At 34.6% G+C, this 25,083-nt stretch overlaps 3 protein-coding genes across 3 annotated transcripts in view; 1 reads left to right on the plus strand and 2 right to left on the minus strand.

Moving 5' to 3' along the window:
• On the plus strand, nt 1-23,234 carry LOC145966400 (uncharacterized). Its single transcript, XM_083090451.1, has 16 exons — nt 1-321; nt 715-897; nt 1,105-1,381; nt 1,590-1,967; nt 2,172-3,750; nt 11,588-11,679; nt 11,747-12,057; nt 12,442-12,624; nt 12,831-13,107; nt 13,320-13,697; nt 13,897-15,441; nt 19,223-19,530; nt 19,915-20,097; nt 20,304-20,580; nt 20,793-21,170; nt 21,369-23,234. Exons 1-16 carry the CDS (start codon nt 50-52, stop codon nt 22,914-22,916), a joined length of 8,169 nt encoding a protein of 2,722 aa, XP_082946577.1. The 5' UTR covers nt 1-49; the 3' UTR covers nt 22,917-23,234.
• Coq6 (ubiquinone biosynthesis protein COQ6, mitochondrial) lies at nt 1,993-5,764 on the minus strand. Its single transcript, XM_083092522.1, has 3 exons — nt 5,423-5,764; nt 5,011-5,201; nt 1,993-4,360 (listed from the first exon to the last, which is right to left on the minus strand). The coding sequence occupies exons 1-3, from the start codon at nt 5,610-5,612 to the stop codon at nt 4,106-4,108; spliced, it is 636 nt and encodes a 211-aa protein (XP_082948648.1). The 5' UTR covers nt 5,613-5,764; the 3' UTR covers nt 1,993-4,105.
• Nucleotides 21,374-25,083, minus strand: part of LOC145967528 (ubiquinone biosynthesis monooxygenase COQ6, mitochondrial-like) — a 15,498-nt gene continuing 11,788 nt past the window's right edge. The window contains exon 7 of the mRNA XM_083092529.1: nt 21,374-23,492. Coding sequence (XP_082948655.1) covers nt 23,247-23,492 — 246 coding nt within the window. The 3' untranslated portion in view covers nt 21,374-23,246. The remainder of the gene's footprint in view (nt 23,493-25,083) is intronic.

Consider the following 25,083-nt stretch of genomic DNA (forward strand, 5'->3'; position numbering starts at 1 on the left):
TCTATGTCTTCATGTAGATTATATTTAGAAACCATATGAGAATATTTGGATGAGCGGGAGAGCATGTAGCAGCTCCGAGGACAGCTTGGAATCTATCATATGTCACGCATCACAAGAGGAGTCGACGCAGGAACAACTTTGGAGCAAGGAAGAGATCGAAGTAGCATTAACGAATCTTCCGGGAGGCGAGACAGCTTTATCTCTGATTCCTACTCTTCATGGCGATGCTCTACAAAAGGTTCTGGAAGAATTTCAATGTTTGACTCTCAACAAAAATGAGGATCGCAAGCATCGCATATCGTTGTCCACGTTCACAGATGAGTACGGAATGATAATGATAAGCGTCTCTAATTTATGCGTGTTGCATTAAGATAAAATAAATAAATATTAAATAAATAAATAAAATAAATAAAATAAAGATAAAAAAATAGAATTTTAATAATAGAACTTGTCATGCTTATTATAGTTTATTGTGTGCGATTTTTCTATTTGATGTTATATATTTCCGTTAATATGTTAAAAATAATTCTATTTCTACAATGTTAGTCATTTTATTCAACTAATCTATTTTACATATAATAACATACTTTATATAAGTAATATAATAAAACTTTAATTTTAAAATTTAATATTTTTATACCTTATAATTTAGCATTTTATGTGTATTAATTAATAATTTAATATAATTAACTTAACTTAAAACTTTACGTGCAGAGTTAAGCAAAAGACTATATTGGTTGACGAAAATAGAGCAGCGGCTACTACGACTCCGGGACAACTACTTGCAGAATGGCCGGATACGTGTCTACTGATTTCTAGCTGGCTAGGTCATGTAGAAATAGCTAAGGCTTTCTTAGACAAAGGCGCGCCAGTTTCTACGACCGACAATGATGGAAGGTTTATATCACTTATAATACATAGACGTCTAAAAATTTTATATTAAAAAATTGAAGCTGAACTTTTGAAAACCATAATTCATCTATTATGATAGGAGTAGTTTATACTAGCTAGCAGTAGTTCATCAGATACCATGATTGATTAGTTAATCAAGCCTGTAAGTACAATAAATTATTGATAAAAATTATACATTTCCACTATCATCAGGACACCGCTACATCTGGCAGCGTGTTCCACGTCCACGAAGATCGTGGAGGAGCTATTGAAACATGGTGCTGATCCATGTGAGTGGGATTTCGAGAAAAAATGCACCCCGTTGCATTGCGCTGCCGCAGCTGGTTGCGTTGCTACTGTTACATGCTTGATCAAGTCAGGCGCAGATGTGGATGCCAGAAGAAGTCCACTTTATTACGCCGTACTGAACAATGCTGTGGACTGCGTCGAAACTCTACTGCAAGCAGGTGCTTGTCCTAATAATCCACAGGTGCTTCTTCATCACAATCACAATTTAAACATAAATTTAGTGGGGAAGTAATATTTTAAACCAAAAATCGCTGCTAGTGTAAAATTAAAATGACAAACTACAATTATTAACAGCGAATTATGCAGAAACAATTACTTTCTCACCAAAGTAACGAATCTCTTCGGGATTCTGAGATATCTTCAATGAATTAATTACGATTCGTTGATAGGTTTATACAAATATGCCTCTGCATGTGGCGGCTAGTTTGGGCAATGTCCACTGCACCAAGTTGTTGTTGGATCACGGCGCGGATGTGACAATGAAAATGGGAATCACGAAATCGACGCCCCTACACTTGGCGGCAGAAGAGGGTAACACGGAATGCACTAGATTACTGTTGAACGCCGGCGCGAAGACCGAGACAAGAAACTCGCGCGGTCAAACGGCGATACACTTGGCGACGCTCGCCCAATCTGTAGAGACGATAGACATGTTGATTAGCGCTGGTGCAAGGGTAAACGCAGAGGACAAGGAAGAACGCACCCCTCTACATGCTGCAGTTGCAAGTGCCCGGAAAAGCAGCGAACTGGTCAAGACTTTATTACAAGTTTGTAAATGAAAATTTCTTTAACTCACTGAACAGAACACCTTTTTTTAATTAAAATAATAAAAAAAATTAATCGCTTCACATTCTAAATACATTTTTTTCTAATAAATTACATTAAGTAATTCTATTTATATAATAAAAAATTTTAAACAATGGTTTTTATTCTAACAATAGAATTAATAAAATTCTTTTTCTGTTAAAAAGGCAGGTGCATCAATTAATAAGGCGGACAAGTTCGGTTACACGCCGCTGCACATCGCGGCTTTAAACGAGAGTTCGCGTACGGTGATGATGTTGTTGTCAAAAGGTGGCGATGTAACGGCGCGTACCAAAGGCGGCGTCACCGCTCTTAGCTTCATCATACGCCGCACTCCGGAGGTGTTATCGCAATTTGTGGCGCGTCTCGATCAAGCAGTCTCGTTACATGATCACGAGCTGGGCGATGTGGACTGTGATCTTCGAGTGGATTTTCAACCATTAGTTCCACTGTGCGGTCGCAACGAAACGGACCTGATGCTCTGCCTGATGGAGGTCGGTCAAGGTCACATGCTAAAGCATCCGTTATGCGAGAGTTTTCTCTATCTAAAATGGAAGCGTATTCGAAAGTTTTTCCTGCTCAGTCTCCTGTTCCATTTAATCTTCGTCGGTTTTTTCACCAGCTTCATCTGCGCGACATATTTATGGTACAATGAACAGTTGAGCAGTGTCCTCTTCTGGCCAGTATTAGGTTTTACCTGCATACTCGCGAGTAAAGAGCTCTTCCAAATTACCTATGATATTTCCTATTATTCTAAATGCTGGGAAAACTGGCTACAGTGGAGCGTGATCGTGGCATCCAGCATTATCTTGATTCCTCCAGCGCGTCAATGGCAATATCACGTTGCGGCCGTAGGTATTCTGCTGGCCTGGATCGAGCTGATGATGGTGATCGGTCGTTTTCCCATATTTGGCATCTATGTACAAATGTTTACGCGAGTGTCCATCAATTTCTTCAAATTTCTTGCAGCCTACTTTTGTCTCTTAATCGGCTTCTCTCTTAGCTTTAATGTGCTGCACAACAATTACAAGTCTTTCACTGATCCGCTGATCAGCATGCTTAAGATAGTGATTATGATGTCCGGTGAGTTGGAATTCGAGGACGTTTTCTTCGATGAAGAAGCGCCACTTAAGTATCCTGGCACGGCGCATCTTATGCTTCTTTGCTTCGTTATTCTGGTGACGGTGATATTAACGAATCTAATGGTTGGTCTGGCTGTGTCCGATATCCAAGAGTTACGTAGATGCGCAGGTCTCGAACGATTGGTGCGTCACGCTGAGGTAATAGCTCGTTTCGAAAACATGCTGTTCTCTAAGTTGCTTGATTACACTCCCGCGTGTAAAATAATACAAGCGTGCAGGAAAAATACGCGATTGTTGCATCCACCGCATCATTGTGCCCTCCATATTCGGCCGAATGATCCGCGCGAAAAGCGTCTGCCACGAGAGCTCATGCAGTCGTTGTATCGTCTGGCCGGCGAGCAGAGAATGCGACGAGCGACTTTCTGCAGCAGCACATCATCATTCGAAAACATTACCGCAAATAAACCGAATCATGCGAGACTCAGCAGGATGTACAGTAATGACAGTAATCAACAACAACTGAATGAACTCGTGGCCGAACTAAAGAAATGCTCCCATGACGTGGCTGAGCTAAAGAAATGCTCCCATGACATCAGTATCAGGTTGGATAGCTTGACGAACAAGATAGAGAGTATCGCCCAAGATGCAGATTGGACGATGCATTTATAACATTATTCACATTGCCTAATATTCTATATCGTCGAACATTTGAATTGTTTTAAAAAAGCGAAACTCGAATGGTCTACCAAAACAGAATCCAAAATTTTAGGTAGGAACGCAAAAATGTGATATACCCAAGCAACTAGCAAATCAAAAATAATTATAAACGATTTCAGATGTAAATTTTATCGACCTAAATAGTTATAAATAATTATAAATGTTTTCAGATGTAAATTTTAACGACCTAATTCGTGGCAATCCAAAAACAATTGTGGACTTATTGAACCATGTCATTTTCAAAATGATTTATATAGATATATGTGTATTTATCATAAATTATATAAAATTTAGTTATTTTTTTATTCTGCACTTACCAGTAATCTAGCTGTGTACCGCTTTCCTGATTCCAGCTGTACAGAGGCAAATTCGGTTGATGTCTTGGGGAGTTTTACATCGGTGATCTTAGATTCGTGAATCACAGTCACATTCTCTTTCTGAGAAAGTTGCGTGTTGACTGCATGCAACACTAGATCATTTTCAACTATGTATGCCAATTCCTCAGACAAGTGATCCTCGTTGAACGTTATCATAGCGTCCGAACATGCGTCCCATACCTACTAAAAAAATTATACCTAAATTTGATAGAATTTTTAATTTCTTGTAATATGTAAAAGAGCAATAAAATAATAATAGGATGATAAAAGTGGTTCTTAAATACAAAATACAATAAAGAAAATAGTGAGAATGAAGACTGACTAACAAGAAACAGGACAATAATTGTAACACAGAATCTTTTAACTATTATTTATATCAAAACAGAATATATATATATATACTGTTCAACAACTAAGTTACTTAAAAAAAGATCGTATACTAGAATTGTCATCTATACTTAAACTAATTCCAGAGGCAGAAGAGTGCACAAACATAATAGCCAAAATGTCTAGAAAAGTCAGAATGGTTCTCGCATTGTGTAGTATAAAAAAAATAGTAAAAATTACTAAAAAGACATTCTATGATCCAATTTTTTTTAATTATGACATATTTAATGTAAACATTTGTTTTCTGCTACATTTGTCGTATCTTTTAAATTATTAATTTCTATATAATATTAACTTATCGCATACTAACATATTAATTCCTTGTTACATATCAATCTAGCACAATAACATTATATTATTAATACTATAATACAAACTTGATATATAATAATTTAATAATTCAAAGACAGTAGGAAAAAGAATAAAATAACTTAAAGAACTACCTGCATTGATCGTACTGGACAATATCGTACTGCCTCTATGTGTTGCCATGCTCCTAAGCTAGACAACAAGGTACGAGTCTGTTGATTCAAAGCGACAACTCGATTGGAATATTGTTCCTGTGGTGTATATTCTCGTTTAGCATTACTCTCCAATAGCAAAACTTTCTTGCTTTCCAGTCTTCGATTATTTCCTGAAATAAATATATATTTGCACTCTTTTTCAGACACAGAAAGTTTGACAAAAACACTTGACGACTTGAAAGAGTAGACAATTTTAAGAAAAATGCCTAAATACAATTACAATTCTGTCAACAGTTAACAACAATTTTTAACGATTTTTTAATAGAAAATTCGTTCTATTTTCTCATTTTGATACCGAAGACAATATAATAACAATAACAAAAGAGCTAACCTATGGCGCACGCTAATGTTGCGCCAATTATGCCGCCACCGGTGATAATGATGTCATATTTTTCTTCGTCTTCTACGACAGTCGAATAGTTTTTCCTGGACACCGCGGATGCACTGGCAATGACATGCTTGCACTTTTGCGATAGCAATGTGAAGCGGTGTGACAGAATAGTTTTCCTAAGAGTCGCCATTTTATACCGCTTATTTATTTCGATTATCGTTTGGGAACTCTTCGGAATTCTCGCTCGCGTCACATACGAGTGTGTGCGAAAGAGATTTTTTTACTCACAATTTATAATATTATCGACAATAACAAGTCAATATGTAAAGTATATGTATATGTCAATATGTAAGTCAATATGTGATGCAAGACGCTTATGTTATATTAAATAAATTATATTACATAAATTTTTAGATATAAATGAGTTAAAAATATAAATAGAGCCAATGTTACATATGTTTATGACTGCTAAAGATAGTTATACAAAGTTTAATTTCAAACAGATAATACAAGAGTAAATATTATATTATATTATATTTATGTACAAATATAATATATTTTTTGTGGATATAAAAAAATTATTGATTGCTTAGAATACAATTAAAAGATAGTTCAGAAGAAAAAGAAATAAATAAATTACTTTCAAAGCCTTATGTCAAAGTTTTAGAATATGTTATAACAAAATAGAGTTATCAAGCCTGCAATAAACGAGTATCAATATTTGCAGCTAAAAATCATTACAAGTATGCGAATATGTTAATTGATACAATATTTGTAAATTAATCGTATATTAAATTAATATCATGAGTGAAATTATTTTTTCTTCTAGTGTACATAAATTTTAAATTATGCGTTGCATGAAAAAGTTTTGTTTATAAAAGTTTTTTTATCTTATAAAATATAAAATATAAAATCATAATTTTTTTATACATAAGCGATGCACCGATAAAGACGATGAAGTGCATCGATAACGAGCATCGTCGGTATATTATCACGTTGACTCGTACTCGTATGGCAAACAGTGTATATTATTGAGATGACTGCCGTTCATAACAACCTCAGCGAAGATTTGCATCAGCAACGTCAAGTCGCTGAAACCCAGATTCTTATTTTGACCGGAAGAATGGATGTTTTCGGTGTGCTGCCACGTCCTTTAAAAATGAAAATATCAATGTTAAACGGAAAATTAAAAGATATTGAATTCTTAAAATGATGATAATAAAATCTTTATAAACCCTGGTAACCATCTCCGATAGAAAACGATTAAAAACGGCTATATTTGTATCGTTTTTTAATCGTATCTTATCGATCATACATACTTATCATGCATACTTAGAAGCCTAGATAAAACATTAATTTAATCAAATCGGTTTCTATCGTTTTAGATCCGAATAAGAATTTAACAATACAAATCTTATAGTTATGAATCGTTTCTTATGTGAACAATTATTGCCCGTCTGAATCAATCGTAAATATACGATATAATATATATCGTTATTTATGATAATAATTATACTGTACGCATTAATACGGATATATAAAGATAAAATGATAAATATCTCGTTGATATTTATATGATTTTTACAAACTGATACGTCTATCGTTTCTTATCGGTATTTTCCGTCATATAACTTATCATCTTTTGTACGGCAGCTAATCGGTTCGTTGTCTATCATATATTAACGAGTAGCTAATTGTTTTGTTATTTATCAACGATATTAATCGAAGTTTAAAAGCACCAAATAAAAAAAATTTTATAAAAATCAAATTTTGTGAATATTTTTATATAATAAATCAGAAATTTTATTTTTGTTAGAGATTACAAATTATAAAATATTTTATTTGTACTCTTTAGTGCAATATATCTATGAATAAACAAGAAGCTTATAATGTAGAAGTTGTTATTGCTTGTTATTTACAATTAGTGCTACTGTATACACTCATTATTCTCTTGGACGTCTACAAGATATCATGGGACAATTCGAGACATTAAATGAACATTATCTTACGATATTGGTTCATATTCTGAATCCTTTTTTATCGACAAATTAGCGCATTTAGAGCATATAGCCCACGTTATTTATACTATAGAATTTCAGAAATGCGCTTTTTTATCTATAAAAAAGGACCCAGAGTAGGGACCATTTCGCAGAAAATATTTTTCGTCAAAAATGTTTTGACTGATATACAGCTAAGAAATTATTCCAATATTTTTTTGCTGATGGAGTATTATAAATAAACGGTTCACTAATTATAATAAAAAACGATAAAAAATTAGGTACTTTAATATTATTAAAAATGACAGAAACCGGTGCCATTATAATAAGATATTTCCGATGTAAACCCATATGTATTGTATGAAGAATTTCTCTCTTATAGTCTATCGTAAATAAACGAAACTTTAATTATGTTAAAACTGTGATTGAGACCGATATAAAGATAATAAGAAATTTCCGGTAGAAACTCATGTATTTTGTAACGAGAGATTCTGATTGAGCAACGTAAAAAAACGATACACTGACCATATTAAAAACGATAGAAACTGATTTGCAGTTGATAAGACATTTCCGATAGAATCCCAAGTATTTTGTAACGTGAGTTTTTGATGGAGTATCGTTAATAAACGATTCACTAACCATATTGAAAACGATAAAAATTTTTTTTATCGTTTTTTATCGTTGATGTTTATCAGGGAAGAAATTTCAATACAATTTTCATTTTAAAATAAATTTTGAGAAATATGTTGTCATAATTTTCATTGAGATTTGATTCGCGTTTTAATACATGATCCATTCAATTATATTTCTTTAATCGAGATCACTCTTAAGATTGTCAATTTTCTTACCCCCTCAACACTGTGATTGTATGCGGTGATTGCTGCTACGGAGGCAATTGCATATGGTCTACAGGGACAGATTTGCAAGCAGTTAGTGAAACGCCTGCATCCTGCTCACGATACAGTTCTTCGGATAGTTTTGCCACATTGTTTATAAACTCGTCTTCCAAAATTTTCAGCGGTTTCTTCTCTCTCTCGGTTGTTACGAACAAAACGAACTGATAGAATCTGTACGAGAATTATATAGATAGAATTATATATCATCGTGCCTAAATCAGTTATTAATCTTTTTTTATTGTTTATAAAAATCCAAAAAATAATGTACTTAGATTGAAGTTTTTTGAACTTTTATATTACATTATTCGAGGAAAATCAGATGAAAATTAATAGCAGTTGTTTCCTAGAGAGGATGACAGTTTTCTTTTCTGATTTTACTATACATTTTTGTATGTTGTTATAATATACATAAATCAATTCGCCATAAGATTCCTCGATTCTTTGGTGATTAATTTCTCAGCGAATCGCCAACACAATTTACATGGTTTCTAAAGGACACACAAAACCACTTACCACTAATACATACATCATTCCTTATTCGCGAAAATTCTATTAAGTAGGGGAACAAGTTACCGCAAGCAACGTGATAATAAGTCCGATTAGAAGAAACCTCTGCCAAGCGACGATGTTCTCCGTAGGCTGAAATTGATTGAGGAATATTATAATTTCTCAAGAAATTCAAATATCAACGAGCAACTCTTAAAGATAATATTACCTCGGAGAGTTTGAGAGTTGCAACAATCGTGCTGCCAGTTTGGATAGGACATCGTTTTTCGCACAGCTGAATTACTAACGACATGCACCTAAAACAAATAAGTACGCTCTTTATTTATTTTATTATGACATCAATGCTACAAATTATATCTTAAAATTACCAACAACGTCAAGAGATGATATTCATCGGGATAACGCCAAAATGACACATGTCGTGAAAAACGACTTTAACGATTTATAATAAACGTTACGAAAATAGAAGTCAGATCTGATCCAGAATTCAAAATTTCAACAGAAATGCCGGAGATGATATGCATCCAATAGTAAACATAATATCATTCTATTTATATACACAAACTATCCAAGTAGCAAGCATATTTCATTTTGACATTTCAAATTGATCATTCACTGACTATTCTTGACGTCACGAGTTGACGTTTTTATGACGTAAAAGTAACGGTCTAATGTCACAGATTCTTGACATCATAACATGTACCGCATTTTGACGTCATAAATTGTACCATTTTGACGTCTTTTTCCTAGCATAATGTATTTAATAACGTTGTCGAATAAAGAAGATTAACCGGTTCGAGAGCATCATTGAACAATTATAGCCATTCTATTCTTCAAAAGAATCTTGGATCGATTAAAATGCTTTATTCCAAAACGCTGATAAAGCGACATATGACCAAAAATGATCAGTTTGGAGACGTCAAAATGATGTGTGCTTGCTACATGGATATTATTGCTAAAGATTACATTTTGATACGATGTTTCAATAGCAAAATATACATCTCAGGTAGCAAAAATAATCATTTTGACGCTAAATTACATGAAAATGACATCAAAATTACTACTTTTTCTACCTAAAAATTTATATTTATATAAAAATTATTAAAAAATATTTAATGTTACTAATATTTTATTATTAATATCACTAAAATAACGACGAAAACATTATATATCTTCTTCAGATTTATAATTTTTCTATGAGAAAAATCATGTAACTGTTATACAGAAAATAAATCTTTCGAAATGTATAAAACATTATAATAATTAAAATATATATGTATATATTTAGCACTAAAATATAAATAGTATAAAATTATTATTTTCTTAATCAGATTGTCTGATCTCCTTCTTTGATTTTTCTCTTAATTTGAAGTGGAAATAAATCAACCGTTTTCGTTGTACAAACGGATTCTTCAAATATATTTTTTCGTGTCTTTCAATTAATTAAAAATCTTTCTTAAAAAGATACACACTCTGGTATTACTGTTTCGAATGATATCATTAATAATTTAAATATAATCATTCTTAGCAAGGATTCTATAGGAAAAGTATTTGTACTGTCGAAGATTTTTTTCTTTTCTATCTTCGTCGTTGGAAGAATAGGAGAGAAATGCGAGAGATTTATGGAAGTTAAATAAATGTATTACATGTATTTTACAAACACATATGCGTATATGTTGTGGATATACAAAGAGTCAGAACTATTACTTAAGTATCATGGCAAGCAAGAGCGCGCAACAGGAAATCATCGATTTAATATCGAGATAATTAGAGAGTTGTACCGACAAGATATTTACATGATGAGTCATCATCATATAATATGAACCTTTGATTCATATGCGGCTGAGACAAGAGCGGACACCCGAAGAACCAAGGCTATCCTCAGGACAACCGAGATGAGAATACTAAGAAAAATTGTAGGTTGTACTGTGAGGGACAGAGTCCGCAACGAACAAATAACATGTGATATATATGACATAGTAAGGTGGACGAGAAAAAAACGCCGAATATGCATGTATCCAGGATGAGCGACGACAGGCTGGCGAAAAGAGCAAGAGATGGGAGACCTTTCACCGGGAGACCACCGGGCAGACCCCCTAAACGGTGGAGAGAATGTTGGACATCACAAGAGGATCAATGTGGATAAACAGACAATAGCCTATCGCAAGAGGAAGAAGAAGAAGAAAAAGAAGAAGATTCGAAAAATCTCATACTGTAAAGCAGTATATTGCGTGTTAATCGCGGAATCAACATTGTTGGTAGAAGATAGCGTCGAGCTGATTTAATCCTTTGCATTTGATAGTTTTTTCGCTTTTTAAAAAACTAGTAACTCGAAATGTTTTGATAAAAAAGTGATGAAATTTTTTACAGCAAACATAAAAATAAATCATATATAAATTAACAGATATGGAGAATTGTTGTAGAGAACTATTGCATTTTTCAAAAGTTCATGTATTTTTACATTATACAAAAATTTATATCGAATATTCAATTATTATAATCAATAATAGTTGAAATAATAAGTACAAGGCTTTACTACGAAGTGCACCAAAATCAAACAGTTATTGTCACTCGCTATTCCAGTTGCTATATCAAATCAAATGACGATTCATTGAAAGTCGTTTCTCAAGTGCAAAAGATCAATTTCTATATCAATTCTATATCAATGTGACTGTAATGTACGTCAATTTATTTGATCCGGGTATCTATTTAAGAATGCGAGTCCACAGAAAAATATTACTTTGTCAAGTCTCAGTAAGAAGAAGACTTCGAGAGATTCTTCGGCAGTGGTTTGACACGAGAAACAACGCTAAGGATACAGACTGGTAAAAACAAGAGATCCAACGTTATGAACAAGGTCAGTGAAAGAAACAATCATCGATGGTCTTTCGGTTTTTCTATGTCTTGATGTACATTATATTTAGAAAGAATACGAGAGCGAATATGAGAATGGATGGATAGCATATCCGCGGACAGCTAGCAGCTCCGAGGGCAGCTTGGAATCTGTCATATGTCATGCATCACAAGACGAGTCGATGACGCAGGAACAACCTTGGAGCAAGGAAGAGATCGAAGCAGCATTATTGAATCTTCCGGGAGGCGAGACAGCTTTATCTCTGATTCCTACTCTTCATGGCGATGCTCTAGAAAAGGTTCTAGAAGAATTTGAATGTGTGACTCTCAACAAAAATGAGGATCGCAAGCATAGCATATCGTTGCCCACGTCCGTAGATGAGTACGGAATGATATTAGCGTTTCTAATTTATGCGTGTTGCATTAAGATAAAATAAATAAATAAAAATAAATAAATAAATAAAGATAAAAATACAGAATTTTAAATAAAATTTATCATGTTTCTTCTAATTTATTTATTGTGTGTATATTCCTATTTGATGTTATATATTTCTGTTGATAAAAATTGTTTCTGTTGTTAAAAATCATTCTATTTCTACATTGATCATTTTATTTAACTAATCTATTTTACATATAATAAGATGCTTTATGTAAGTAAAATAATAAAATTTTTAATTATAAAATTTAATATTTTTATACTTTATAATTTAGCATTTTATATGTTGATTAATTATCTAGTATAATTAACTTAAAACTTTACATGCAGAATTAAGGAAAAGACTATATTGGTTGACGAAAATAAAGCAGCGGCTACTACGACTCCGGTACAACTACTTGCAGAATGGCCGGATACGTGTCTACTGATTTGTAGCTGGCTGGGTCATGAAGAAATAATTAAGGCTTTGTTAGAAAAAGGCGTGCCAGTTTCTACGTGCGACAATGATGGAAGGTTTATATCACTTATAATATATAGACGTCTAAAAATTTATCATAAAAAATTGAAACTGAACTTTTGAAAACCATAATTCATTTATTATGATAGGAATAATTTATATTAGCTAGCAGTAAATTATCAGATACCTTGATTCATTAGTCAATTAAGCATGTAATTATAATAAATCATTGATAAAAATTATACATTTCCACTATCTCCAGGACACCGCTACATCTGGCAGCATGTACCACGTCCACGAAGATCGTGGAGGAGCTACTGAAACATGGTGCTGATCCATGTAAGTGGGATTTGAAGAAAAAATGCACCCCGTTGCATTGCGCTGCCGCAGCTGGTTGCGTTGCTACTGTTAAATGCTTGATCATGTCAGGCGCAGATGTGGATGCCAGAAGAAGTCCGCTTTATTACGCCGTGCTGAACAATGCTGTGGATTGCGTCGAAACTCTACTGAAAGCAGATGCTTGTCCTAATAATCCACAGGTGCTTCTTCTTCACAACCACAATTTAAACATAAATTTAGTGGAGAAGTAATATTATAAATTAAAAATCGCTAGTGTAAAATTAAAATGGCATACTACTAATTATCTGATACAGCGAATTATGCAGAAACAATTAATTTCTTACCAAAGTAACGTATCTCTTCCAGATACATTTGAGATATCTTCAATGAATTAATTATGATTCGTTGATAGGTTTATACAAAGATGCCTTTGCATGTGGCGGTTACTTTGGGCAATGTCTATTGCATCAAGTTGCTGTTGGATCACAACGCGGATGTGACAGTCAAAATGGGAATCACGAAATCGACGCCTCTACACTTGGCGGCGGAAAAGGGTAACGCAGAATGCACTAGATTACTGTTGGACGCCGACGCGAAGACCGAGACAACAAACTCGCGCGGTCAAACGGCGATGCACTTGGCGACGCTCGCCCAATCTGTAGAGACGATAGACATGTTGATTCGTGCTGGTGCAAGGGTGAATGCAGAGGATAATAAAGGACGCACTCCTCTACATGCTGCGGTTCCAAGTGCCCGGAAAAGCAGCGAACTGGTCAAGACTTTAATAAAAGTTTGTAAATGAAGATTCCTTTAACTCACTGAATAGAATACCTTCCTTTAATTAAAATAATAAAAAAATTAACTTCACATTTTAAAAATAGACTTTTTTAATAAATTACGTTAAGCAATTCTATTTATGTAAAAAAAAATTTAAATAATGATTATTATTCTAACTACAGAATTAATAAAATTCTTTTTCTGTTAAAAAGGCAGGTGCATCAATTAATAAGGCGGACAAGTTCGGTTACACGCCGCTGCACATCGCGGCTTTAAACGAGAACTCGCATACAGTGGTGATGTTGTTGTCAAATGATGGCGACGTAACGGCGCGTACCAAGGACGGCTTTACCGCTCTTAGCTTCATCGTAGACCGTACTCCGGAGGCGTTGTCGCAACTTGTGACGCGTCTCGATAATGCAGTCTCATTACACGATCACGAGCTTGGCGATATGGACTGTAAACTGCGAGTGGATTTTCGACCATTGGTTCCATTGGGCGGTCGCAACGAAACGGACCTGATGCGCTGTCTGGTGGATGTCGGTCAAGGTTGCATGCTAAAGCATCCATTATGCAAGAGTTTTCTCCATCTAAAATGGAAGCGTATTCGCAAGTATTTCGTGCTCAGTCTTCTGTTCCATTTAATCTTCGTCGCTTTCTTCACCGGCTTCGTCTTAACGAGATATTTGTGGGACGAAAAACAGCTAAGCAGAGGCCTCTTCTGGCCAGTATTAACTATTACCTGCTTATTGGCGAGTAAAGAGATCTTCCAAATTACTTATGGTATTTGCTTTTATACTAAACGCTGGGAAAACTGGCTACAGTGGAGTGTGATCGTGGCATCCAGCATTATCTTGGTTCCTCCACCTTCACCGTCGGATCCTCCGCGTCAATGGCAATATCCCGTTGCTGCCGTAGGTATTCTGCTGGCCTGGATCGAGCTGATGATTGTGATCGGTTGTTTTCCCATGTTTGGCCTCTATGTACAAATGTTTACGCGAGTTTCCATAAATTTCTTCAAATTTCTCGCAGCCTACTTTTGTCTCTTAATCGGCTTCTCTCTTAGCTTTAATGTGCTGCACAAAGATTACAAGTCCTTCACTGATCCGTTGATCAGTCTGCTTAAGATAGTAATTATGATGTCCGGTGAGCTGGAATTCGAGGACGTTTTCTTCGATGAAGGAGCGCCACTTAAGTATCCTGGCACGGCGCATCTTATGCTTCTTTGCTTCGTTATCCTGGTGACAGTGATACTAATGAATCTAATGGTTGGTCTGGCTGTGTCGGATATCCAGGAGTTACGTAGACGCGCGGGTTTCGAACGGTTGGTGCGTCACACCGAGATAATAGCTCGTTTCGAAAATATGCTGTTCTCTAAGTTGCTTGATTACACTCATGCGTGTAAAATAATACAAGCGTGTAGAAAGAATACACTATTGTTGCATCCATCGCATCATTGTGCCCTACATATTCGACCGAATAATCCGCGCGAAAAGCGTCTGCCACGAGAGCTCATTCAGTCGTTATATTGTCTGGCCCGCGAGCAGAAAATGCGACGAGCGACTTTCCGCGGCGGCGCGCCACCACCCCAAAACGTCGCCGCGAATTATGCGAGACTCAGCAAGATGCACAGCAATGACAGTAATCAACAGCTACTGGACGAATTCATAGCCCAGCTAAAGGAATATTCCCATGACATCAGTATCATGTTGGATAGCTTGACGAACAAGATAGAGAGTATCGCCCGAGAGCAGATTTGACGATACATTTATAACATTATTAACATTCCTAATATTCTATATCGTCGAACATTTGAATTGCCTTAAAAGAGCGAAACCGAGACTCGGATGGTCTTCCGAAACAGAATCTAAAATTCAAGGTAGGAACGCAAAGATGTGATATACTCAAGCAACTAGCAAATGGAAAATAATTATAAATGTCTTCAGATGTAAATTTTAACGATCTAATTCGTAGTAATATAAATAGAATTGTGGATTTAATGAACCATGTTATTTTCAAAATGATTTATACAGATATATGTGTGTGTGTATTTATCATAAATTATATAAAAAATTTGGTTATTTTTTTATTCTGTACTTACCAGTAATCTAGCTGTGTTTGTGCTGTGCCGCTTTCCTGATTCTAGCTGTGTTTGCTGTGCCGCTTTCCTGATTCTAGCTGTACAGATGCAAATTCGGTTGATGTCTTGGGGAGTTTTACATCGGTGATCTTATATTCGTGAATCACAGTCACATTCTCTTTCTGAGAAAGTTGCGTGTTGACTGCGTGCAACACCAGATCATTTTCAACTATGTATGCCAATTCCTCAGACAAGTGATCCTCATTGAACGTTATCATAGCGTCCGAACATGCGTCACATACCTACTAAAAAAATTATACCTTTTGATAAAATTTTTAATTTCTTGTAATATGTAAAAGAGCAATAAAATAATAATAGGATGATAAAAGTGGTTCTTAAATACAAAATACAATAAAACAAATAATTAGAATGAGGACTGATTAATAAGAAATAGGACAATAATTGTAACATAGAATCTTTTAAATATTATTTATATCAAAACAGAACATATGTACAGTAAGCGCTTCAATCTTTCCAATCATCTTCAACAAGTCGGATACATAAAGAAGATCATATAATAAAATTGTCATAAATACTTAAACTAATTCCAAAGGCAGCAGAGTGCACAAACATAATAGCCAAAATATTTAGAAAACTCAGACTAGTTCTTGCATTGTGTAGTATAAACAAAATTAGTAAAAATTACTAAAAAGACATTCTATGATCCAGTTATTTTCTAATTATGACATATTTAATGTAAACATTTGTTATCTGCTACATTTGTCGTATCTTTCGAAACTGTTAATTCCTATATAACATTAACTTATTATTCATGCTAACATATTAATTTGTCGTTACACGTTAATCTAGCACAATAACATTATATTATTAATATAATCTTCATAAACTATCAAAAACTTGTGAGCTACAATGTAATAATTTAATATAATAGTTTAATAATTCAAAGACAGTAGGAAAAAGAATAAAATAGTTTAAAGAACTGCCTGCATTGATCATACTAGACAATATCGTACTGTCTCTATGTGTTGCCATGCTCCTAAGCTAGACATACAAACATTATTGGTTGCATATAAAATGTGCAATTAAAAGATAGTTCAGAAGAAAAAGAAATAAATAAATTACTTTCAAAGCCTTATACCAAAGTTTTAGAATATGTTATAACAAAATAGAGTTATCAAGCCTGCGAATATCGATATTTACAGCTAAAAATCATTACAAGTATGCGAATATGTTAATCGATAAAATATTTATAAATTAATCGTATATTAAATTAATATTATGAGTGAAATTATTTTTTCTTCTAGTGTACATAAATTTTAAATTATGCGTTGTATGAAAAATTTTTGTTTATAATATATATAACAATTATACTAAAAGTTTTATCTTCTGAAATATAAAATCAAAATCTGATCCAGAATTCAAAATTTTAACACAAATGCCGGAGATGGTATGCATCGAATAGTAAACATATAATATCATTTTATTTATATACACAAACTACCCAAGTAGCAAGCACATGTCATTTTGACATTTCAAATTGATCATTCACTGACTATTTTTGACGTTACGAGTTGACGTTTTTATGACGTAAAATAACGGTCTAATGTCACAGATTATTGACATCAAACATCACACATTTTGACGTCTTTTTCTTAGCATAATAATGTATTTAATAACGTTGTCGAATAAAGAAGATTAACCGGTTCGAAAGTATCATTGAACAATTACAGCCATTCTATTCTAAGAATCTTGGATCGATTAAACTTCTTTATTCGAAAACGCTGGAAAAGCGACATATGACAAAAAATGACCAGTTTAGAGACGTCAAAATGATGTGTGCTTGCTATCTGAGTATTATTGCTAAAGATTACATTCTGACACGATGTTTCAATAGCAAAACATACATTTCAGGTAGCAAAAATAATCATTTTGACGCTAAATTACATGAAAATGACATCAAAATTACTACTTTTTCTACCTGAAAATTTATATTTATATAAAAATTATTAAAAAATATTTAATGTTAATAATATTTTATTATTAATATCACTAAAATAACGAAGAAAACATTATTTATCTTTGTCAGATTTATAATTTTTCTATGAGAAAAATCATGTAACTCTTATACAGAAAATATATCTTTCGAAATGTATAAAACATTATAATAATTAAAAAAAAATATATATATATATATATGTATATATGTATATATTTAGTACTAAAATATAAATAGTATAAAATTATCATATTCTTAATCAGATTGATTCTTTCTTTAACTTTTCTCTTAACTTGAAGTGGAAATAAATCAACCGTTTTCGTTGTACAAATGGATTCTTAAAATATATTTTTTCGTGTGTTTCAATTAATTAAACATCTTTCTTAAAAAAATACACACGCTGGTATGACTGTTTCGAATGATATCATTAATAATAAGATAATCGTTCCCAGCAAGGATTCCATAGGAAAAGTATTTGTACTGTCGAAGATTTTCTTCTTTTCTATCTTCGCCGTTGGAAGAATGAGAGAGATTTATGGGAGCTATATAAATGTATTACATGTATTTTATAAACAGATATGCGTATATATTGTGGATATACAAAGAGTCAGAATTATCACTTAAATATCCAGCAAGCAAGAGCGCGCGGCAGGAAATCATCGATTCAACATCGAGAAAATTAGTTGTACCGATCTCATACTGTGAAGCAGTATATTGCGCGTTGATCGTGGAATCAACATTGTTGGTAGAAGATAGCGTCGAGCTGATTTAATCTTTTGCATTTGATAGCTTTTTCGCTTTTTAAAAAACTAGCAACTCAAAGTGTTTAGATAAAAAAGTGATGAAATTTTTTACAGCCAACATAAAATAAATCATATATAAATTAACAGATACAGAGAATTGTTGTAGAGAACTATTGTATTTTTCAAAAGTTCATGTATTTTTACATTATACAAAACTTTATAACGAATATTCAATTATTATGATCAATAATAATTGAAATAATAAGTACAAGACTTTACTACGAAGTGCACCTAAATCAAACATAAACAGTTATTTTCGCCTCCCATTCGCCATTCGAGTTGTTACATCAAATTAAATGACGATTAATTGTGAACGTCACTTCTCAAGTGTAAAAGATCAATTTCTATATCAATTGGCAATGTGATTGTAATGTGTGTGTATGTGTCAATTTATTTAATCCGGGTATCTTTCTGAGAATGCGAGATCAAAGAAATATATTACGTTGTCGAGTCTCAGTAAGAACTTCGAGAGGTTGTTCGGCAGTTCTCTTCCGGCAGTCACTCCTTTGACACGAGGAATAACGCAGGGGATACAGACTGCCAAAAACAAGAGATAAAACGTTATGGACAAGGTCAGTGAAAAAACAATCACCGATGGTTTTTCGATTTTTCTATGTCTTGATGTAGATTATATTTAGAAAGGATATGAGGATATATGGATGAGCCAGACAGCATATCCACGGACAGCTAGCAGCTCCGAGGGCAGCTTGGAATCTGTCATATGTCACGCATCACAAGACGAGTCGACGACGCAGAAACAACCTTGGAGCAAGGAGGAGATCGAAGTAGCATTATCGAATCTTCCGGGAGGCGACATAGCTTTATCTCTGATTCCTACTATTCATGGCAATGCTCTACAAAAGGTTCTGGAAGAATTTGAATGTGTAACTCTCAACAAAAATGAGGATCGCAAGCGTAGCATATCGTTGCCCACGTCCGCAGATGAGTACGGAATGATATTAGCGTTTCTAATTTATGCGTGTTGCATTAAGATAAAATAAATAAATAAAAATAAATAAATAAATAAAGATAAAAATATCGAATTTTAAATAAAATTTATCATGTTTCTTATAATTTATTTATTGTGTGTATATTCCTATTTGATGTTATATATTTCTGTTGATAAAAATTGTTTCTGTTGTTAAAAATCATTCTATTTCTACATTGATCATTTTATTTAACTAATCTATTTTACATATAATAAGATGCTTTATGTAAGTAAAATAATAAAATTTTCAATTATAAAATTTAATATTTTTATACTTTATAATTTAGCATTTTATATGTTGATTAATTATCTAGTATAATTAACTTAAAACTTTACATGCAGAATTAAGGAAAAGACTATATTGGTTGACGAAAATAAAGCAGCGGCTACTACGACTCCGGTACAACTACTTGCAGAATGGTCGGATACGTGTCTACTGATTTGTAGCTGGCTGGGTCATGTAGAAATAATTAAGGCTTTGTTAGAAAAAGGCGTGCCAGTTTCTACGTGCGACAATGATGGAAGGTTTATATCACTTATAATATATAGACGTCTAAAAATTTATCGTAAAAAATTGAAGCTGAACTTTTGAAAACCATAATTCATTTATTATGATAGGAATAATTTATACTAGCTAGCAGTAAATTATCAGATACCTTGATTCATTAGTCAATTAAGCATGTAATTATAATAAATCATTGATAAAAATTATACATTTCCACTATCTCCAGGACACCGCTACATCTGGCAGCATGTACCACGTCCACGAAGATCGTGGAGGAGCTACTGAAACATGGTGCTGATCCATGTGAGTGGGATTTCGATAAGAAATGTACCCCGTTGCATTGCGCTGCCGCAGCTGGTTGCGTTGCTACTGTTAAATGCTTGATCAAGTCAGGGGCAGATGTGGATGCCAGAAGAAGTCCGCTTTATTACGCCGTGCTGAACAATGCTGTGGATTGCGTCGAAACTCTACTGCAAGCAGGTGCTTGTCCTAATAATCCACAGGTGCTTCTTCTTCACAACCACAATTTAAACATAAATTTAGTGGAGAAGTAATATTATAAATTAAAAATCGCTAGTGTAAAATTAAAATGGCATACTACTAATTATCTGATACAGCGAATTATGCAGAAACAATTAATTTCTTACCAAAGTAACGTATCTCTTCCAGATACATTTGAGATATCTTCAATGAATTAATTATGATTCGTTGATAGGTTTATACAAAGATGCCTTTGCATGTGGCGGTTACTTTGGGCAATGTCCATTGCATCAAGTTGCTGTTGGATCACAAGGCGGATGTGACAGTCAAAATGGGAATCACGAAATCGACGCCTCTACACTTGGCGGCGGAAAAGGGAAACGGGGAATGCACCAGATTACTGTTGGACGCCGGCGCGAAGATCGAGACAAGAAACTCGCGCGGTCAAACGGCGATGCACTTAGCGACGCTCGCCCAATCTGTAGAGACGATAGACATGTTGATTCGTGCTGGTGCATGGGTGAATGCAGAAGATAATGAAGGACGCACTCCACTACATGCTGCGGTTGCAAGTGCCCGGAAAAGCAGCGAACTGCTCAAGACTTTAATAAAAGTTTGTAAATGAAGATTCCTTTAACTCACTGAATAGAATACCTTCTTTTAATTAAAATAATAAAAAAATTAACTTCACATTTTAAATAAATGTTTTTAATAAATTACGTTGAGTAATTCCATTTATGTAATAAAAAAATTTAAATAATGGTTTTTATTCTAACAACAGAATTAATAAAATTCTTTTTTTGTTAAAAAGGCAGACGCATCAGTTAATAAGGCGGACAAGTGCGGTTACACGCCGCTGCACATCGCGGCCTTGAACGAGAGCTCGCATGCGGTGACGATGTTGTTGTCAAAAGGTGGCGACGTAACAGCGCGTACCAAAGACGGCGTCACCGCTCTTAGCTTCATCGTGCGCCGTACTCCGAAGGTGTTATCGCAATTTGTGACGCGTCTCGATCAAGCAGTCTCCTTACATGATCACGAGCTTGGCGATATGGACTGTAAACTGCGAGTGGATTTTCGACCATTGGTTCCATTGGGCGGTCGCAACGAAACGGACCTGATGCGCTGTCTGGTGGATGTCGGTCAAGGTCGCATGCTAAAGCATCCATTATGTAAGAGTTTTCTCCATCTAAAATGGAAGCGTATTCGCAAGTATTTCGTGCTCAGTCTTCTGTTCCATTTAATCTTCGTCGCTTTTTTCACCGGCTTCGTCTACGCGACATATTTGCGGGATAAAAAAGAAATGCCGAGCAGAGTCCTCTTCTGGCCAGTATTAACTATTACCTGCTTATTTGCGAGTAAAGAGATCTTCCAAATTACCTATGGTATTTACTATTATACTAAACGCTGGGAAAACTGGTTACAGTGGAGCGTGATCGTGGCATCCAGCATCATCTTGTTTCTTCCAGCGGATTCATGGCAATATCCCGTTGCTGCCGTAGGTATTCTGCTGGCCTGGATCGAGCTGATGATTGTGATCGGTTATTTTCCCATGTTTGGCCTCTATGTACAAATGTTTACGCGAGTGTCCATCAATTTCTTCAAATTTCTCGCAGCCTACCTTTGTCTCTTAATCGGCTTCTCTCTTAGCTTTAATGTGCTGCACGACAATTACAAGTCCTTCGATAATCCGCTGATCAGTCTGCTTAAGGTGGTGATTATGATGTCCGGTGAGCTGGAATTCGAGGACGCTTACTTGACCGAAAAAGAAAGTGAAAAATCGAAGTATCCTGACACGGCGCATGTTATGCTTCTTTGCTTCGTTATCCTGGTGACAGTGATACTAATGAATCTAATGGTTGGTCTGGCTGTGTCGGATATTCAGGAGATACGTAGAAGCGCGGGTCTCAAACGATTGGTGCGTCATGCCGAGGTAATAGCTCGTTTCGAAAATATGCTATTTTCTAAGTTGTTTGATTACACTCGTACGTGTAAAATAATACAAGCGTGCAGAAAGGATACACTATTGTTGCATTCACCGCATCATTATGCCCTATGTATTCGGCCGAATGATCCGCTCGAAAAGCGTCTGCCACGAGAGCTCATTCAGTCGTTGTATCGTCTGGCCGGCGAGCAGAAAATACGACGAGAGACTTTCCGCGGCGGCGCGCCACCACCCCAAAACGTCGCCGCGAATGAATCGAATAATGAGAGACTCAGCAAGTTGCACATCAATAACAGTAATCAACAGCTACTGGACGAGTTCGTGGCCCAGCTAAAGGAATATTCCCATGACATGAGTATCAGGTTGGATAGCTTGACGAACAAGATAGAGAGTATCGCCCGAGAGCAGATTTGACGATGCATTTATAACATTATTAACATTGCCTAATATTTTATATCGTCGAACATTTGAATTGCTTTGAAAAAGCGAAACCGAGACTCGGATGGTCTACCGAAACAGAATCTAAAATTCAAGGTAGGAACGCAAAGATGTGATATACTCAAGCAACTAGCAAATCGAAAATAATTATAAATGTCTTCAGATGTAAATTTTAACGATCTAATTCGTAGTAATCCAAAAAGAATTGTGGATTTAATGAACCATGTCATTTCCAAAATGATTTATATAGATATATGTGTGTATTTATCATAAATTATATAAAATTTAGAGTTATTTTTTTATTCTTTACTTTACTAGTAATCTAGCTGTGCACCGCTTTCCTGATTCTAGCTGTACAGAGGCAAATTCGGTTGATGTTTTGGGGAGTTTTACATCGGTGATCTTATATTCGTGAATCACAGTCACATTCTCTTTTTGAGAAAGTTGCGTGTTGACTGCGTCCACCAGATCATTTTCAACTATGTATGCCAATCCCTCAGACAAGTGATCCTCGTTGAACGTTATCATAGCGTCCGAACATGCGTCACATACCTACTAAAAAAATTATACCTTTTGATAGAATTTTTAATTTCTTGAAATATGTAAAAAAGCAATAATATAATAATAGGATCATAAAAGTGGTTCTTAAATACGAAATACAATCAAAAAAATAAGGAGAATGAGGACCGATTAATAAGAAATAGAACAATTATTGTAACATAGAATCTTTTAAATATTATTGATATCATAACAAAACATATATATAGTAAGCGCTTCAATCTTTCCAATCATCCCCAGTTAGCCAAGTCTGCTCGAACAGATTTCGCCAAGTGCTTGCTAAAAATTGTTGTCAGCAAAAAGGCTACAATTTTGCTACAAGAGTTGTTATTACCTGATTAAGCTGGCAGATTGGCGGCAAAAACCGAGCAAAGCTTGCTGACAAAATCCGACAACAAATTGGCGGCAAAAAGCAAGCGAAGCTTGCTGCATTACTTGACGTCAAATTGGCGGCAAAAACCTAGCAAGATCTGCGCGCACAAAATTTGACGTCAAGTTGGCGGCAAAACCCGAGCAAAATCTGTGTAGGAAAGTCTGATGACAGATTGTCAGCAAAAAGCAAGCAAAGCTTGCTGCATGATTTGACGTCAAATTGGCAGCAAAAACCGAGCAAGATCTGCGCGCATAATTTGACGGCAGATTGGTGGCAGAAACCGAGCAGAACCTGCATAATCGGTATTTAGATGCCTTGATTCAATAGTTCCTTCGCTTTCCGCTACGCGATGCACGCTTTCTCGCAATCAAATTTCTGTTAGAAGTAGATATAAAGCCTGCTAGTGGCTATTAATAAAAGATCAAAAGTATATTTCTATTGGTTTAATTTTTGATATCTCATACAAGCCTAATATGAGAATATTAAACTGATTAGAATCAACAGGATAAATGAAAAATTATCCTATTTAAAGCATAAAGCAAGAGTTTAATTATCATATAAATGATGTCTCAATTTTATAAATTAAATTTAATTATTTTCACAATTTACTTTATTATTAATTTAATTAAGTTGAAAGAGAATTTGCTACGTGAGATATAACTATATAACTACGATATAACATTACATTTCATAGTTATTTATGAAAAGAAAATTATAATTTACCAATAAAACCGCGCGCGCAGATCTTGCTCGGTTTTTGCCGACAATTTGACGTCAACATGTCAGCAAGCTATGCTCGGGTTTTGTCACCAATTTGCTGTCAGGTTATGTCAGCAAGGTTTGCTAGCAAAACACGAGCTTAATGCAGACACAGATGGCTATGGATTTGGTGTGGAATTTTGATTAAATTTGCTGCCAATTTGCACGCAATTTGTTAACATTTTGCTTACTGGGTCTTCACCAAGTCAGATACATAAAAAAGATCATATAATAGAATTGTCATCAATACTTAAACTAATTCCAGAGGCAGAAGAGTGCACCCATACAGCACAGAAGCTTGCATCAACATTGCTGCAATGTTACAACATTGCTCACTGCAGTGTAATATTGCAGAAATAATGCAGAGACATTATTTTGTAATATTACTTTGGCAATGTTGCAGCAACGTTTTAACATAGCGAAAATATATAACATGTGTTTCTTTTTTTGCCA

This window comes from Camponotus vicinus, unplaced genomic scaffold (assembly GCF_025532165.1).
Source record: "Camponotus vicinus isolate PSW18456_S1 unplaced genomic scaffold, iyCamVici1.0 SCAF_2, whole genome shotgun sequence".
Lineage (NCBI taxonomy): Eukaryota > Metazoa > Arthropoda > Insecta > Hymenoptera > Formicidae > Camponotus > Camponotus vicinus.

What these genes read in the sequence shown, in the direction of transcription:
- LOC145966400 (XM_083090451.1), top strand. Translation starts at nt 50, where the DNA reads ATGAGCGGGAGAGCATGTAGCAGCTCCGAGGACAGCTTGGAATCTATC. An exon ending in CTTGTCCTAATAATCCACAG is followed by an intron (nt 1,382 to 1,589) that starts GTGCTTCTTCAT and finishes ATTCGTTGATAG; the next exon opens with GTTTATACAAATATGCCTCT. An exon ending in CTTGTCCTAATAATCCACAG is followed by an intron (nt 20,581 to 20,792) that starts GTGCTTCTTCTT and finishes ATTCGTTGATAG; the next exon opens with GTTTATACAAAGATGCCTTT.
- Coq6 (XM_083092522.1), bottom strand. Translation starts at nt 5,612, where the DNA reads ATGGCGACTCTTAGGAAAACTATTCTGTCACACCGCTTCACATTGCTA. An exon ending in AACATTAGCGTGCGCCATAG is followed by an intron (nt 5,202 to 5,422) that starts GTTAGCTCTTTT and finishes TATTTATTTCAG; the next exon opens with GAAATAATCGAAGACTGGAA. An exon ending in GTCCAGTACGATCAATGCAG is followed by an intron (nt 4,361 to 5,010) that starts GTAGTTCTTTAA and finishes TTTTTTTAGTAG; the next exon opens with GTATGGGACGCATGTTCGGA.